General features: G+C 44.4%; 1 protein-coding gene across 6 annotated transcripts in view; it reads right to left on the bottom strand.

Annotated features, from left to right (window-relative positions):
* Window positions 1-18,727, bottom strand: part of PODN (podocan) — a 47,351-nt gene that overhangs the window by 17,015 nt on the left and 11,609 nt on the right. For all 6 annotated transcript variants that reach the window (XR_008306704.1, XM_053248392.1, XM_053248390.1 and 3 more), the window contains 2 exons: window positions 16,710-16,819; window positions 2,897-3,053 (listed from right to left, as the gene is read on the bottom strand). Coding sequence is in view for 5 of the 6 variants with exons in the window: in XM_053248392.1 (XP_053104367.1) it covers window positions 2,897-3,053; window positions 16,710-16,819 (267 nt within the window). In the remaining variant the exon portion in view is untranslated. The remainder of the gene's footprint in view (window positions 1-2,896; window positions 3,054-16,709; window positions 16,820-18,727) is intronic.

Genomic DNA, 18,727 nt, shown 5'->3' with positions numbered 1-18,727 from the left:
AAAAGCTGCAAGCAAAGAGCAAACGTTTTGACGTACAGACATCAACTTCAGTGCTCCATGTCTCACTGTTTAAAAATCCACACGCTTATAGCCCAAACACTCTCCCTAAATCTAATCAGGCACCTGGTTAGCACATGAAGAAAAGAGGGGAGGAGCGGAAAGGCAGAAATTGATGACTCACAGCTTTGCCTGCTTATCAGGAACAAAAGAAGGGAAGGTGTGAACTAAATTACTGCTTGCCCTTTAATAACCTATGTATTTTAAGATTTATTTCAGTTCTTCCTTACCTCGGACCTCAGGCTGTCAAGGTTGCCACCACTGGAACTTGAAAAATATTGGTTCAGTTTATTGTTTTTTTAACCATTGGCCATTACAAATGTGTTTGCAAAAAGAATTTAAAAACTAGGAAAAGCCACAAACAATGGACTACAATCTATTGCAGGGGTTCCCAGCAGGGTTTACTAGTACCCCTAGGGCAGGGGTGGGCAAACGGCCCTTTGCCCACCCCTGCCCTAGAGGAAATTTTCCAGGGGGTACACTCAGTGCCTTCCTGCCTTCCGACACTGCAGTTGTGCTATTTGTTTCCTATCTGAGGACTGCTGGCTTGAAGCCAATTAGTCCCCATCAATGTATCTGCTGCATAAGGAGAGGGAGGAAGGCGACACCTTCATTTGCTGCTCCTGATTGGCTGGCTGTATACTGAAGCTCAGCATACTCTCCCCCTTAGCCTGCCTGATTGACTGGCTTGTCCCGTTAATCTCAATGGGAGTGCACAAGAGTAACTTAGTCTGGATGTAAGCCAGTGAGCGGGGTAGCCAGTCTCATAACAGTAACATTTAAATTTGTGTATGTGAGTATATGTTCTCCCTCTCTCTCTCCCTCTGGCACTTGAACGGAAGATTTGAGACAGGAGAGAGAGAGAGAGTTGGGAATCCATGATCTATTACATCATCTAGATCTGTTTAAAAATACACTGGCACATGTCTTCGATTGAGCCATTATAAAAATAAGAACTCTTTTCATTACCTTATATATTGTGATATAACCCCCCTTATATTATATCGTTAAATAATAAACAATTGGTTTTCTTGAGAACTGACCAATTAGTACAAACATTTAAGAAATCATTTTTAAATTTATCTCTGCCAGCAAAAATATCTCCCTACACAGCCCGGGCGAGCTCAAGACCCAGGATCCCAACCTTGACTCATTACAGGGGATTCTGAGATACAACTCTTGGCTTGCACACAGCAGCCACCATTAAAATAGTGCGCAAGCCAAACTTTGATCCACAGCATCTTCTACCACTTTGCAAGGGTTTGCCTGGGGTGCCTCTCTAGTCACTGCATGTGGTCTGAGGGTTCTTCTTCTGTATCCTTTGTGTCATCACAAGGAATCATAGGACATACCTCTGTGCTTCGTTGGTTTCTCTCAACCATACTGTACTGAAGGGTAATTGCCATCTCTAAAAACATGGTGGCTTGAAATATCTGTGTGGTTGTGCCATCCCTCCATGAGCACTGTCCAGGCTAGTCTTTCCATGAGGCAAAGTGAGATTATTGACAGCAGATTATTGAGGTACCAATGGGATAGCAAGATGCCTCCTGCACACCCTGCCACCTTTCTTTGCTGTCTCTCGCCATATGAGAAATTGTCTCCTCCTTCTGGCCTCCTCCTCCTCCTCTTTGCCACTGCCTTAGCCAAATCCCATGGGGCATGCACACACCTTCCTTCACCTCCTTCCTTATGTGCTTATGTGTTGATGACTGTGAATTCTGCTTCCTCCTTCTCATAATCAGGCCAGTGGTGTATGCAGGAGATGTGGAGGAGGGCACATGCAGCATGCAGTGGCAACTTCTGCCACCACCAAGAAGGAGAAGGTGGAGATGAGTGTGTGTGTGTGTGTGTGCGCGTGCGTGCGTGCGCGTGCGCTGTGCACACACATGCCTGAAATAAAGCATTGGCTGTTGCTGCTGTGTCTTGGTGGTTGGGGGAAAGTGGAGGAAAAGATAAGGAGAAGGATACTCATGAGAGGGAAACAACATTTGGCATCCAGGTGCACTGTGGTCCTGGGCTTTTTAACCCTCATCTGGAGTCATGGTTTTTTTTACACAAGTGGGACTTCCTCAAGTGTAAACTCAATTATGACAGCAATGAATGCACCACTGAGAGACCTTAAAGGCCAAGTTGAAGACAGATCATCCTGGAGATAATCTATCTATGTGGTTGCTAAGAGTTTACACCGACTTGACAGCACTTAACCAACCAATCAGAACTTCCTACTCCTGAGTAGTCCCAATGGAAATGTAGGAGCCCCTCCCCACACACACTTTTTCAGACCACAGAACCCACAATAATTTAACATTTCACTCCAGGGGATTGCAGCGGTGACCCCCACATCCCATGCATGGTGCCCTGTGTGACTGCATGACTCATTGAGGATGTGAGTTCTCAGCTAAGAAAAATGAATACTTCAAACCCCACACTAATGAGGAGCCATACTTCAACAGCTCAGTTCTAAGCATTTCAGCTACAATGGTGGAAATCTATCTCCAAATCCAAATGAGGGTTAAAAAGCTAGCAATTGAGTGGAAGGCACTGTTTGGATTTGTTTTATGATTTTATCACCTGGCAGTGTTACTGCAGCTGCCAACATTGTTATTGAATTCTATCCTATTTACTGGATTATAGTGTTCTTATGAATTGCATTTGTAGTTTTAATAGTTTAATGTTGTCTGGGTGCCTTTGAACAAAGAGTCCAACTTACAAATACTATAAATAAATTAATTCAAACAAGAATAGTGGAGCCAAAAGCATCATCAGCTCTGCATAACCTCAGCTTCTGACACAGGAGATACAACTAAAGGGAAAGAACTTGTAAAATTGATGCCCTTACCTTTAGATGCAGTTTATATAGTGCTAGTGGCAGATTCTTTGGAACATATTTTAAGAAATTGCTGGACATGATCAAAACCTCCACATTGTCAGAACCATTGAACATGCTCTCAGGCAAGCCAGCATCTTCAAGTTTATTATTGTGAAGGTACACTGACCTAACCAAAAGAAAAACAGTCTAGATTGGGATATGTAAGTAAGCAAGTAAAACTTTATTTCAGTCGTAGACCAGCAATACAACAATATAAAACAAATAAGAAAATAATAATAATATAAAATCAGACTACATTTCTACGCATTTGGCATATTATATAACAACATTCGGCCACAATATGAATAACATCCGGATTAGGATTAGTGAGCAAATAATTTAAATAAAAATCATCTCCACGACTCAGAAAACTAATCAAAAGTGGGGCAATTAGTTGGCATCTTATGTCTGTAATAATCACAATACAGAAGAACATGAGCAGTTGTTTCAACATTACCAGATACAAGGGCATAATCTTGATGCATATGGTATACCCTGGAATCTCCCATGGAGCACAGCTGTTGGGAGAGCATTTACACAGGCAAGTGTTGAAGCTCGTCTAAACTTTGGAATTAGGATGCTACTTAAATATGTAGCAGGCTTGAGCTCAATGCTCTGACTTCCTATGTAAATGTTACTTGATAGCTTTGCATGTTCCATCTGCAGCTCCACGTCATGGATGCGTTGCACAATTGTTCTTCTAGCCTGGTCGAAACCTAATCTAATAAGATCATCTTGAGAGAATCCGTATAATAGTAATTTTTTTGTAATTGCCAATCTCCATTTGGATTTTAAAGAGTCTTCTAAAATTAAATGTACTAAGCCGACTTTTGTGAATACCAATTTTAACCAGTAAAGTATAACAGATCTCCAATAACATGATTCGAATCTAACCAGACCCACCTCCCTTCTAATAACAGTATTTGGGACACAGCACAGCAGCTGTAATATAGTTCTTATGAACTTAGTTTGAAATGTTTCTAGCAGAGCAAAATTACTAAATGGGCCCAATTGTGCACCATACATAATCTGAGGATACACTTTGGCCAATAGTAGTTTTATTGCAACAGGGATGTACGAAGCTCCCCGTGATAAATGAAATGATTTGATTTGATTCATTGATAATTGGGCGCTCTGAATAATATGTTTTTGATATACAATACGGGAGCCAGATGAATGGAATACAATGCCTAAGTATTTATAAGATTGAACTTGTTCAATTGTATTCCCGTTATGTGCCAAGTATATCTCTTCGGCCGTTTAGCAAACACCAAAACTTTTGTCTTTTGGTGGTTTACCTCTATCATCTCTCTATTACAAAATAAACTTAATTGTACCAATGCTCGATGTAGTCCTATGGGTATCTGGGATAAAAGGATCTTATCGTCTGCATACAGCAGGGCTGCAATATGTTTCTGTGCCAATCTTGGTGTGTGCATAGAGATGTTGGATAAACAGCTCACCACTGAGTTGATATAGATGTTAAATAAAGTAGGTGCCAAAATGCAACCCTGCCTTACTCCTCCACTAGTTGGAACATCTGACGATAAATAACCATACTGATGACAACAGACTTGCAATTGGGACTTCTTATATAGCTTATAAATTAATAGTAGTAATCTCTTATCAATTTCCAAATCTATTGGTTTTTAACAGAGCCTGTCTCTAGAGATGGAATCAAATGCCATTTTCAGGTCTATGAATGCAGTATAAAGTGCAGCACCCGAATTAGCCGTATATTTTTCAAAAAGATAATGGAGGGTCAGAGCATGTTCCATAGTAGAGCGAACTGCTCGGAAGCCAGCCTGTTCAATTGCAAGAATGTTCTTATCCTCAATCCAGTCCACCATCTTAATCGCTAAGTGTTTAGCATATCACACTCAGGAGACTTATAGGCCTATAATTTGCAGGACCACTCCGTCTACCTTTTTTATATATTGGGACTATTATCTCCACTCCCCAATAGGGTGGAATTTTTGCCATATTATCGATATACGTGAACAGTGAGGCTAAAACTGGAACCCACCAGTCTAAGTTAGACAGAATCACCTCTATAGTAATACAATCAATTTCAGGGGCTCTGTCTTTTTAAAATTCTCTTACAAGACCTTCTACTTCCGAGCAGGAGACCGGGCCCCATCTCGGGGGATATGTGCAGACTGGACTGCTCCGTTTATTAAGTTCTGAAAATGAGCTCTAAGCTTGTCTGAAAAGCAGGAATATCTGAGCTCCATTTTTTATGTTAGGAGCTAGCTTTGTGTCATTTCTCAGAGAGTAACCAAACCTGGATTTTTTTAATTTCACAATTTATTTTTTTTTAACAAACAGAAAAAATAGACTGAGTGGTTCATACCAAATAATTCCCCTCATGCTAATTTGTAAAGAGTTGTATATCTATGCACATCATTTCATGAAACAAACCAGTAAGAAGCCCTTGGTAATGCACAACCCTTCACTCATTCTGGACCATGTGGGGAACTCTCAGTTAGTCTGGGAATGAGTCTGAACTTCCCCAATCCAAAGAACCCTAAGATGCTCTCTTTACTATTGAATTGCATGAGGGGGAAATTTCACACAGAAGTTTCAAAGCATTCTATATAACTTATGGGGGCGGGGGCCTTTGGGGACTCCATAAATATACATTTATATAGAACTTGACTAATCATTGTAGCTAATATATAGTGACTCCTCATTAACAGTAGAGTAATTGTAACACCTAATAACTTCACATGGTAGATTTAACAGTGTGAATGAGTGCCAAATTGGATATGACTGTGGAAGTTCTGTGGGTTTAAACACAGGATTGCATTAACCTCATACAAAGAGGGAGGTAAGGTCAAGGGAAAGGGGTGAATGGGTAAGGAGTGCAGGTGCTGCTAACCAGGGGTGTAACTATAATAGGGCAAGGAGAGACAGTTGTCTGGGGGCCCAGTGACTTGGCCTCCCCAGAGGCAAGTCACATGACTGGAACCCCCCCCCCCCAAGCCATGCATCTGCCCTGGCTTCCTTCAGTTGTATTCATCCTTCGAAACTGATGTGAATGTGAAGACCTGGAGCTACCAGAACAGCATGTCTTTCTCTAGTACCATTAAATGACTTGCATCGTCCACAATTTACAAAACCTTTTAAAAAATAATTTAGGATGATGTTCTATTGTGGCACATGGGAGAGAGAGAGAGAGAGAGAGAGAGAGAGAGAGATATTTTACAATGCTTTTTGTTACCACTATTCAGCCTCATTTAAGATTTCTTTACTTCATGAGCTGAGCTTCAGTGAGGGGGGGGATTTTAAAATCTTGTCTCTGGGCCCACTCCAGCCTTGCTATGCCCCTGCTGCTAACCCTCCCCACACCTGCAGGTTACCTACCTGCAGCCCCTTTCCCTATGGGCTTTTTGCCCAGCTGTCACTTCCTGTATTGGGGCTTAGAACAAGAGAAAGGTACTTGCAAATAGGAACTGCAGTGAAGCAAGCCACCACTGAAGGAAGGATTTCCCTCACCCTTTCACCTTTTCTCTGTTAAAACCTCCCCCACCACACCCCTTCATATTTGATTGAAGAAGTTCTGTGTTTAAACACAAAGCTCCTGTTGCACCTCCTTTGGCCATGAATATATCAATTTGAATCAAAGGATGGCCTGTCGACAATGGCTGTATGTTGGGAGAAACAAGACAAAAGGCCCATAATTCTCTGTCTTGTTTCTTCCAATCCGCTGCCATTGACAGCTCAAGGCAGGCCATCCTTTGATTCAAAAGAATATAGACTTGACACTGTTTCATGCTTGCTGTTTTCATGCAATCTTTTTGAAAAGCTCACACTTCATGCCAGGAAAATCTCGGAGCAAACACTCAAAATGAGGAGTGCAGTCATTGGACCCTTCGGTTCGGCATTCTCAAAGGAAGAGTGCTCTCAGGATTTGAGGGTAGAACCTTTGGAGCACACATTCTGTTCCTTTTCGGTAGCATGGAGAGCTAGCATGGATGGTGAAGTGGCTAGAATGTTGATTCTGGATGTGGGGAACAGTGATTCAAAATGCTGCTTAGCCATGAAACTCACTTGAGTAGTCTAGGGAAAGTCACATTTCTTTCTCTCAGCCTAGCTGGCCTGACAGAGTTCTTGAGGGGGTTTGGCCAGACCAGAGCTGCACAACATCACCCCTCCAGCTGTTGGCCTCCAGCTCCTATCCGTCCCAGCCACAGTGGCCACTGGCCAATAGTCAGGCGTGATGGGAGTTGTAATCCAACAACAGGCTGAAGGGATTAAGCTGTGCAGCCCTAGCTGGCCTGGAGAAAGAGTCCTGTTTGTGCAATTAGAGCACCTGCTTGGCTCATTTTGCCTGCAGCAAAAGGCGGAGAGAAGAAAGGAGGTGAGTGGAAATGGGCGACAACTTTCATGGGCAATGTATCAAACAAGCATCCCAAGAGTTTGGCTCTTGGAGGGCAAAGTGCTGGGCATGTTAGTGCGCCGACTTCTTGCTAGGTAGAGATTATGTGTATGGTCCTATGGTCTTAGGCACCAATCCTATCCCACTTGCCTGAGAGTAAGTCTGCTTGAACACAGTGAGGCTTACTGCCAAGTAAACATGCACAGGACTACATTGTCAGACTTCTGGCCAACAACATACAATATTTATTCAGGCCATATTTTGAATTAAACAAGTGCTGAAGAGCCAGCAACATCTGGCTCACTCCCGCAAGAGTCAAAAAACCAGCAAAGAGCTCTTTAATCTCTTTCCCAGTAAAGTTCAAATTACAGAGGGGCAAATGGGGTCTGCTCCTTTTACCTTCAGTGCTGGTCCCCATAGCTACTGTTTTTAGAAAGCTGCAGGAAGGCCATGCTTTGGCAAAAAAAAAAAAAAAGTTGGAGTTGGGGCTTGTTGCGGGTTTCATCAAGCTATAATTCAAGCACTGCTCCCTCATGGGGAAAGCAGCAGAAGTGTTGGACGGCATTTCTCTCATGATGTGCCGCAACAACACACTCCCACTGGCCCATATCTTGGCTCCTTCATGGGAGTCCATGGGAGGGCCAGAACTGCAGCTTCACAGTGGAGACAATAGGAAGGACAGGAAGAATATTTTCCTTTGTTTCTCTTTTCACAAGAAAACTATTCAGTGTGCATGTCCCCTGCTAACTGAGAAAAGAGGCACCTTTAAAAAGTGGATATTCTCGCAGGGGGAGAGCAACTGACCCTCCAGTGGCTGTTGCTGGTGGCTGTCTTATGTTTCTTTTTTAGATTGTGAGCCCTTTGGGCACAGGGAGCCATTTTATTTATTTATATTTATGCAAACCGCTTTGGGAACTTTTGTTGAAAAGTGGTATATAAATATTTGTTGTAAAGAGGATGCATAAAAAGGGAATTTTTTATTTATTTTTTGAGATTCTTTGTCAAATTCTTCCCCTTTGCTATGTAAACTTCTTTATAATATAAATATATCTGTACATATTATAAATGTTGGCAGTAGTAGTAGTGCAGGCCATTGCCTCGCAGAGGGCATTTGCGCAAGATGCATTTGGGCATTTAGGGGAAAAAAAATTTTTTTTTAAAGTTCGCAGACCGGTCCGGGAACGGGGCGGGGATCGATGGGGGCCAGACCAAACTGGCCTGGTTCTGTTCAAGGCCGGTCCTGCCTTGAACTGAACTAGGCCAGACAGTTCCGTACACACCCCTACAGCTAAGCATGTAAGCTTAATTTAATATATTCCTGATGGATTTCCTAAATAAACTACTTTATTTAGAATTTTAACTTCGTGTCTCCAGACAATATTAATGAGCAGTGCTCTTCTTACCTGTGCACTTCTGCTGCAGCTGTGATAGATAAAGAAATCTCCCCTCTAAGCTCTCTAACCGGGTTATGGGCCCAGTGAACCCAGAGAAAGCACCCAAAGGCAAACAAAGCCCAGGGAAAGCAGACAAAGGGGCTATTCTCACGATAAGGCAAAACCGGGCTAGGGGAGCCCAGCCCGATTTTGCCTGATCGTGTAAACCACCGGGCTTGCAGGTGAGCCTGGTGGTTTATGAACAGCTAGCCCGCTTTAGTAGCCCTCCCCTTAGCCTGGGTTTGAGGAGCAAGCGCTCCGCAAACCCAGGCTGCTTGATCGTGAGTAGCCATGGTGCGGCTCTGTGCCATGGCTACTCATGAGTAGACCCCCAGAGGGGAGGCAAAAAGCACTCGTGCAGGGCATACTGGAGCTTCCGGGGGCCGCACAGGCCCAAGCTCCCCCTACCGCCTCCGTCACGGAGCCGGCAATCATGTGGGCGGCCAATCCGGCCACCCAGGGCTCCCTCCCCACTCGTGTGGAGGGCTCCCTTAGCCCGCTCTCCCCGTGCACTCTCAGGAACCAGGTCTCACTGATTGTAAGACCCAGTAAGTAAGTGGAAAGCCTGCTTGATTGGAAAGGAGTTCCAAATAAAAAGGCAGGGAGCTGTTTCCGCATGGAGATAGCAGCACAGGGACAGCCAGTAATCCCAAGGCTGAATGGATTTAACTATGAGACCTGGACATTTAGGGTGGAATCCTATCTGATGAGCACGGAGCTGGAAAATATTTTGCTGGAGGACAGACCTGAAGCAGTTGGAGAACAAGCAATGTGGGATGCTAAAAATAGAAAAGTCTACGGACTCATCTGCTTGCATGTGAGTGACCCAATCATTGTACATTTGAGAAATACCAGGGTAGCTAAGGAAGCTTGGGAGACTTTAAAATGCCTGTATGCTAGAAAGACAACTAATACTAGCTTTGATCTGATTGTCAGACTGTATAATGTGAAACTCATAGAAGGACAGAATTTAACACAGCATGTTAATCAAATCCTAGACATTGCAAAGAGATGTGCACAAGTAAATGTAAGGCTCCCAGATGAAGCAATTGTTAGATTTAGGAAGCTAGGCAGCTACCATATACCAAGTCAGACCACTGGTCTATCTAGCACAGTATAAACATATTCGTAGTAGCAGCAGCAGCAGCAGCAGCAGTAGTAGTGTCTGCATAGACTGGCAGTGGCTTCTCTAAGTTTGCAAGCAGGAGTCAGACCTATCTTGGAGATGCCAGGGAGGAAACTTGGAACCTTCAGCATGCAAGAATATTATGCATTCGATATTTTGAATAGTCTGTCTGAGAGATTTCAAGTGATGTGTTTTGCTTTGGAATCAAAAGAGAAGATTTATTTAGTATTTGTGATTTCTAGATTTCAGGATTTTGATATGAGATCAGAAGATGCAGCCTCTAGTGAAGTCTCTGACCAAAAGAGTCAGGTTACAGCATTTCAAACCAAAGAGCAAGGTATGCTGGCTGTGTAGGAAACCAGGGTGCTTTCCAGATTGGACACTGCAAAAGTGTCACTACATGTCTGTTAAGTGTCCTTCCGTACTGCCTGTGTTTCTACACCACAGTCCCTGCACTGTTAGTAAGGTGCCATTCACATTTCTGATGCCTTCTTTCAGGTTTTATTTCTGCATTACAGTCCTACAATGTTGTTAAAAAAACAAAAGCTGCATTTTCCCATTGCAGGGCGGTCCAGCAAGCTAGAAAAAACTGCTCCCCCTGCTGGTGGCTTTGCACAACAACCTCTATTTACATTTTCAAAACTATTCTCAAACTATCCTGCCAGGCTGAAGTAAACTACCGTGGAACAGCAAGTAATCTGGAAAGCGCCCAGGCCATTTGCAAGTGAATTGTCCTCAGGACAAAGGCCTTGGCCACAGCAGGGCTGCTGAAAGAAATTCCAGGAGGGATGACTCATCTCCCAGAATCTCTCCAAACCAGAAAAGCAGGCCTGACAGGGATTCAAAGAAAAGAGGAGAGAGAGGGTATGGAACAAACTCAGAAATATTTGAAATTCTTGAACCTTCTGAAAGTGATGTTGAAAGTAACTGCAAAGTGACTGTGGCACAACTGCAAATCTCATTAAAGACAAGGAACTGTTTAGTGAGTTGGACTTGAATTATAAAGCCCCAATAAGCCTGGCATATGGCAGAAAGATCATTGCAGAGGGAAAGCAAACATCAGATGCAAGCTGCCAAAGGGAAGGAGCATAACCTTGAGAACTGAGGAAGCTCTTTATGTCCCTATACTTTAAGTTCAGTCAAATATGCCATGTGCAAAAGTTATGAAGTAAAATTCAAGAATGATCACTGTTACATCAAAAAGGAGTTGTTGATGAGAGGTTCTTTAGGAGAAAGTGGATTGTTTGAGACTGATTGCGTTAATAAGAAAGCAAATGTTGCAAAGGGATATTTGCATAAACAATACGAAAATATGTGGAATAGAAGATTCAGACATAGTGAATAGGGATGTGCGTTTCGTTTCGGATACAAATGTTTTGTGCACAAAACAGGCCATTTCAGCTGTTTTGTAGCCAAAACAAAACACCCAATGCTCAAAACATAAAATTTTGTAACCAAAACAAAACGTCTCTGTTTCGGACACAAAATGTTTTGTTGTTTTGGCTGTTTTGGAACTCCATTTTGCAATCACAAAAGTCTTTCTACTTCAGTCTCCATTTTGAGTTTTGACATCTGTTTGAGTTCTCAGCCCTTCCAGCCCGCAGATTGGCCAGTGAAAGCATGGGCTGATCTGCTGGCAATTGCCTCCTTATTCCTTTTAAGCAAATTTAAGGGTAAATTTTACCCTCATTGGCTAGTGGGGCAGTGTGCATTTACCCTCATTGGCCAGTGGGGCAGTGTGCATTTCATTGTTGTTGTTTCACACTGTTGTGTGTAGATCAATTGCATTTCGGACAAGCGGGGGGGATGTGGATGTTCATGACCTTTGGAAATCTGCCTGATTTTTTCCAAAGTCTACTGTTGTTGATGTATGATGTTGATGTTATTTGGGGAAGAAAGGGGGCTTTGGGGGCAGAAGAGTGGTTCAGGTGGTAGTGCCCCAATGGGTTCCTGCTGCCACCCAGATTCCAAAGGAATTGGGGAAAGGGCTGATTTTTAAAGAATTTCTGAAGTTGACATGTCTTTGGGGCAGATTCAGGGCAGATTTGGGGCAGAAAGGGGGCCTGAGTGGCAAAACAGTGGCTTGGTGGCAGTGCCCCAAGGGGTGCCTGCCACAACCCATATTCCAAAGGAATAGGGCAAAGGGCTGATTTCTTAGGAATTGTTGAAGTTTACGCTTCTTTAAGGTCCCCCCCTGGGAATAATGGAGGTTTCAGCAGACCCATAACTCCACCTGGGGGGCACTGGGGTGGCCGGGAGCGAGTGGTGGTGTAGTGCACATAGGGTGCCAACCACCCCCATGGGTTGCTAACCCATGGGGTGCTGGGTTCTGTTGTTTCTGAGGTGTTCTTAGTGCAGATTCTCTGGTAGCATATGAGATTTTCAATGTTAAACCATGAATCCACTCTCATATGCTACCAGAGAATCTGAATCTACACTCAACCCATGGGGGTGGTTGTCACCCTATGTGCTCTACACCACCACTCGCTCTGGGCCACCCTGGTGCCCCCCAAGTGCAGTTATGGGGCAGGAATTATGGAGGTCCATCATTCCCTATGGGGAAGAACTTTACAGATGTGCAAACTCCATTACATCTTTAAAAATCAGCCCTCTGCCCAATTCCTTTGAAATAATTCTGGCAGCTTCCTTGCCCCCACTGGGCACTACCACCCACCCTACTCTGTTCTGGGCCACCCCTTTCCCCCCAACATGAAGCTATACTTTTGCTGAAACCCCCATTCTTCCCTATGGGAAAAATCCTATACTTCAAAAATTCACCAAAAATCAGCCCTTTGCACAATTCCTCTGAAATTTGGGTGGTAGTTTCCACTCATTGGGCACTACCATCCCCACCCACTAGTTTTTCCCTGGGGCCATTTTTTAAAATCAAAAATGTTTCGGATTCAGATTTTGCAATATCGAACAAAGAACAAAATTGGGATGTTTCAGATTGGCTGATTTTGAACAAAGAACAAAATGGGGGGTGTTTCGGATTCAGGCCAAAAACAAAACAGAAAACAAAACAAAACGCACAACCCTAATAGTGAAGTCATGCCAACAATGCCAGCATTGAACTGTATTTGCCATTTTGTTGCCCACTCCCCTAGTTTGGAGAGATCTTTTGGAGCTCCTCACGATCTATTTTGGATTTCACTATCCGAAAAAGTTTGGTGTCATCTGCAGATTTGGCCACCGTGCTGCTTACCCCAACTTCTAGATCATTTATGAATAAATTAAAAAGCACCAGTCCCAGTACAGATCCCTGGGGGACCCCACTTCTACTTCCCTCCAGTGTGAAAACTCTCCAAACCCCTCTGTTTCCTGCCCTTCAACCAGCTACGAATCCACACATGTACTTGTGCCCTTATCCCATGATTGCTAACTTTTCTCAAGAGTCTTTGATGAAGAACCTTGTTGAAAGCTTTTTGGAAGTCCATGTATACTATGTCAATCAGATCACTCTCAAATAACTCCAAAAGGTTGGTGAGGCAGAAACCTCACTTTGCAGAAACCATACTAGTTCTCCCTCAGCAGGGCCTGTTCTTCTATGCTGCAGCAAGCAGCAGCAAGAAAGATGCAAGTGAAGTTTTAACCTAGATGTGAAAACTGCATTTTGGCATGGAGAAATACATCTACATGAAGCAGCCACCATGATTTGAAGAACCTGGAAAAGAAAAGCTTGTGTGCAAATTCCAGAAGAGCATATATGCCTTGAAGAAAGCTGCTAGAGCATGGAATGAGAAGCTGAACTAGATATTACTCATGGAGGGACTCATGCAAGGAAAAGCTGACCCCTGCCTATACTAAAGATTCAAAGATGATAGATGGACTTACATGTTGATTTTTGTTGATGACTTGATCATTTGCTATGAAAAGAAACAAGACAGTCAGGAGATTGTGGAGAACCTAAACAAAGAAGTATAAGTGAAATAACTAGGAAACTAGGGATGTGCACGATATTTATCGGCGCCGGCGGGGGTAGGGCTTTAAGGGCGGGGGAGAGTGTACTCACCCCCCCCGCCGCGTTTCCCCCGCCGGCGCTCTCCGAATTTGAAGCCCCTCGGGGCGGCAGCGTTCCTCCTTGCCGCCCCGTTTGCCCCCTCGGCCGGAAGTGGCCGGAAGTTCCAAGCGCGCGTGCGCCCGTCGTGCGCGCGCACGCGCGCTCGGAACTTCCGGCCACTTCCGGCCGAGGGGGCAAACGGGGCGGCAAGGAGGAACGCTGCCGCCCCGAGGGGCTTCAAATTCGGAGAGCGCCGGCGGGGGAAACGCGGCGGGGGGGGTGAGTACACTCTCCCCCGCCCTTAAAGCCCTACCCCCGCCGGCGCCGAATCACCGAATCTGCCCCGACACCCGAAACGTTTCGGCGGCCTTTTCAATGGCTGCCGAAACGTTTCGGGCACAAGCCTATAGGAAACATTTCCTATTATCTTGACATTCAGATTGAAAGAGAAGAGGACAGAAGTTACCTTCTCAACCAAAAACATAAGATAAAAGATCTCCTAGAATGCCTGAAACTGCCAGACGCCAATGAGGTCAGTACACCAATGGAGAGAAACTTCCTGAAGTAAGATCAGGACAGTGAGGCACTGCCAGACAACAGTCTTTAGAAGAGCCATTGGGAAACCTCTGTACTTAGTAACAGTCACGAGGCCAGACATAGCTGCAGCAGTGGGAATTCTGAGCAGAAGAGCAAGTGCACCAACCAAGAATGACAGGACCATAGTCAAAAGGCTGGAAAGATACATGAAGGGTACAGTGCACTTCAAACTTATGATACCAGCAAGCAGCAACCCCAGATTAGTGGGATACATGGACACAGATTGGGCTGAAGACAGAACTGATCGCAAGTCCACAAGCAGAGACCTGTTTTTCTGTGGAGGCAGAGCCATCAGTTGAACTAGCTGGAAGCATTCAGTTGTTGCACTTTAATCCACAGAAGCAGAGTATATATCAGCTGGCCAAGCATTTCAAGAAACCACATGGCTACACAAGTTACTATTAGACCTTGGAATTGATAGGCAAAGCCAACTGGGATGTCTGAGGACAACCAAGATGCCAGGACAATCCAACTCTCTCTGATGGAAATGACCATGTCTTGAACAAAGCACACACAAAGCTCCATTATGTTTGAGAGGCACAAGAGAACGGGCTAATTATGCTGAAGGCCTGCCCAACTCAAGACATGTTAGCAGATGAGCTGACCAAGCTGCTCCCAAGACACCAGTTCCATATCCTTCGAGAGAAGATGGGAGTCATGGATCACTGCACGAAACGATGGGAAGGGGTGTTGGAGATGCATCTCCCGATGGCATCGACTCTTAGCACGAGCAATCCTATTGACCACTAGGGCCATTACAAGTAGAGACAGCCAGTAAGGACATTCCCTCTCTGACCACGCTTTCTCTATTCTACTTCCCCTTTCTTAGGCCGATAGTCTCAGGTTTCATTCTCTCACCATTCTCCCTTCCTGACTTCCTGTACCTAGCAAGCAGCTAAGCATGTAGGTTTACTCTAATATCTCCCTGATGGATTTCTTAAATACACTATTTTATTTAGAACTTTAACTCAAATAATCTCCCTCTAGACAATATTAATTAGCAGTGCTCTCCTTACCCGTGCACTTCTGCTGCAGCTGGGTAGATAAAGAAGTCTCCCCTCCAAGCTCTCTAACAAAAAGCCCCACTTGCTGTTCCTTGTTGGCCTATTTGGTTTACTCTTTCAGATCCAGGGGCAGAGCCACCGTTGGGCAAACGTGTTCAAAGAACCCAGGCCGGCACCAAGGATGGGCTGCGAGTGCGGCCCCAGACACACACCCCATGTCTGACGTCAGATGCGGGGGGGGCGTTATTTCGGTCTCAAATGGGACCACATGGCCCTGTTTGGAGCCGAAATCGGCCGTGCTTCATTGGCAGCGCAACCGGAGTCACTCTCCCTGCCTTAAAGGCAGGGAGAGCCACTCCAGGTCTTGCTGCCAACGCAGCAGGGCTGATCAATCTCCCTCCCAAATGGGGCCTTGCGGCCCCATTTAGGAGAGAGATCAGCCCACGCTGCATTGGCAGCATGGCTGGAATTGCTCTCCCTGCCTTAAAGCAGGGAAAGTCACTCCGGCCCATGCTGCTCAATGCCGTGCGGGCCAATCTCCCTTCTAAAAGGGGCCGTGCGGCCCCATTTGGGAGGAAGACCACCTCCCCCACGTCCGACGTCAGACACAGTGGCATGGTTAGCCAGGCCCTGAGTCTGACATCAGATGCGGGGGCTGGGCCAGGGGGCCGCGGCAGTGGCTGCACACTGGCCACCACCAGCCTCCTTATGCTGCTGATCAGGTCTCTGAGGTTCTGAAGATTCCTTGGAACTTGGCCCATCAGAAAGATTTGCCAACAACACTCCCTACCTCCTGCAACCTGCAGACACTCTTGGTTATTTATCAGGGAATTAAGCTACCAGCATGTTTGAACTATATAATATTTGAATCTATATAATATTTATTATTCTCACCACTTAAGTATTCTGTAGCAAATTTTTGAGTGTAGCTAAGGCAGATGCTGGAGCCCCCTGAACAATTGATCACAGATCTGAATTACCTTCCTTAATCATAGAATAATGGTCCTAGATAGTTTCCAATCCATTTGTTGTTTGCTTCTGAGCAAGTGACATTCAAAAGAAGCCTCCAGAATGCATATTTCTATAACAGGTTTGGATCTCTTCTAAGATAAAAAAATTATCTTCCTCCAAATATTATTTATGGGGCACAAATGGTTTTACCAAACAATTACTCTTCTCATTTGTCACAAGAGCAATGATACATTTGCCCCCCCCTTGCCCCTTGTTAACCCCTTTCTTTACCTCAGGTTTGGCTTCTGTCCAAATGTGAGCTCATAAATCTTAGTGAGATTATTGGCTGCAAAATCTGCACTGATTAAGGTTCTTGGGAGGAATTTTGGAGCCGCCGTGAGCTGAAAAACAAAGATGATGCCAGAAGAGGATATCATTGTAGGAGACAGAATGCGTAACCCACACCATTGTCGACTTTGTAACAGAATATTATTTGGTTATTTGCTTCAAGGAGGAAACATAACCCAGGACCTCAAATGATCTCCCTCACAGCAATGAGGATTTCACTCGTATATTAAGTTATCACTGTAGGAAGCTTTTGCATCAATATGCCTGGAAAGGGTTTTGTTTAGATTGAGAATTTTTTTGTTTTTTAATAATGGAAAGAAGTGGATTCAGAGAGCAAATTCATTTTATGCTATGCTTATAATCCGTTTCAGAAATAGCTCACTGCCCTTTCCTGGTAAAGTCCCATGAGAAAGGCAGAGCACATGACAAGGTCCCCCTCCACTTTAATTCCAGAACCTCAGGCAGCATGCAATAAATAGACCAAATGGATTCTCAGGGCTGCTTCTCACGCTACATTTTAAAGCCAGGGGTACACTTCATGAATTTCACCCTTGTCTGCAAGCAAGTAATGGGAGAATTATGATTGCGATTCAACATTTCTTTAGTGCCAATTGCATGCTAGCACTATACAAAACAAAATACCACAAAATAAATATCCTCATAGCGAAAATGCTTCTAATATGATGCTGCTTACAAAATTCTGAGTGCATGTTCTCCTAAAATGGTTATTTTTACAACATTCCTAAATAATGGATCCTGTTTGCAATGGAAGTGTAGAAAAAGCAGCCATACAGTATTCTCTTTAAAATGTATCAACATTTAGAAATTTCAAAAATGTTTTTTTTAAGGCAACACTTACAATTTTGACATTCAAACTTTATGTCCCTATTCAGCCCCAGCACAAAGTTATCCTGTGGCTGTCGTGGGTGTCTCCCCTGTGCTTCTTTTTAGATTGTGAGCCCTTTGGGGACAGGGAACTATCATATTATTATTGGTGTACATCAGGCCTGCTCAACTTTGATCCCCCCAGCTGTTTTTGGACTACAACTCCCATAATCCCCAGCCACAGTGGCCAATAGCCAGGGATTATGTGAGTTGTAGGCCAACATCTGCAGGAGGGCCGAAACTGAGCTTCCCGGGCATATATGATGTGCAGTGCTACCGAGACGTAATGCTCCACCTCAGGACTACTGTGGACTCCTAAGCAAGCCCTGATGCTCCTCTGAATGAGCGGCTGTACAAGCAGTGCTACCACAGTTTCCCCCATTGTGGTGAATGAGGAAAATGGCAGAAGTGCTGCACATTCAGAGCAGTTCCGGGGCTTGCTCAGGAGTCTGCACCAGTCCCGAGGCAGAGTGTTACACCTCCATAACACTGTGCATCTTGTAAGTCTGGGGTTTTCAACCTGTGGTATTCCAAGTGTCACTGAACAACAACTCCCATCATCCCCAGCCACAATAAAATGTAGCTGGGGGTGATGGGAGTTGTAGTTCAGCAACATCTGGAGTACTGCAGGTGGGGAACCATTGCTGTAAGTTCTTATTATTTTCTGTATAACCACTTTGAGGACTTTTTGTTGAACAGTGGTACGTACATTAATTAATAATCTTATCTGTGGTCTTCTAATTATCCATAAGTTGCAAGGCAGCTACCTGATAGCTCAGCATCTCCAGCCTATTCCTGCCTGCCTATTGGAAACAAATCAAGTAGACTTGACAGCTTGGTATCTCCTTTGCGTACTGTGTTCTCCAGCCCTGGCTGGTTCTCAGTATATTTGCCCTGGTTTGGAATATGCAAAGCAAAAGGCTATTTTTGAATGTCCATGTTCACTCTTACTTTTATTAACGTTTGCTTTTATTACTTGGATGGAGTTTTCTTCTGCTGCAGCAGCATCAGGAAAGGACAACATCAACATATTTTATCACATAGAGGGGGAAACCTAGAGAGAAAAGTTCTGGAAT

The sequence above is a fragment of the Hemicordylus capensis genome, chromosome 4, assembly GCF_027244095.1.
Source record: "Hemicordylus capensis ecotype Gifberg chromosome 4, rHemCap1.1.pri, whole genome shotgun sequence".
NCBI classification, from domain to species: domain Eukaryota; kingdom Metazoa; phylum Chordata; class Lepidosauria; order Squamata; family Cordylidae; genus Hemicordylus; species Hemicordylus capensis.
This window is presented reverse-complemented; position numbering and strand designations above follow the sequence as displayed.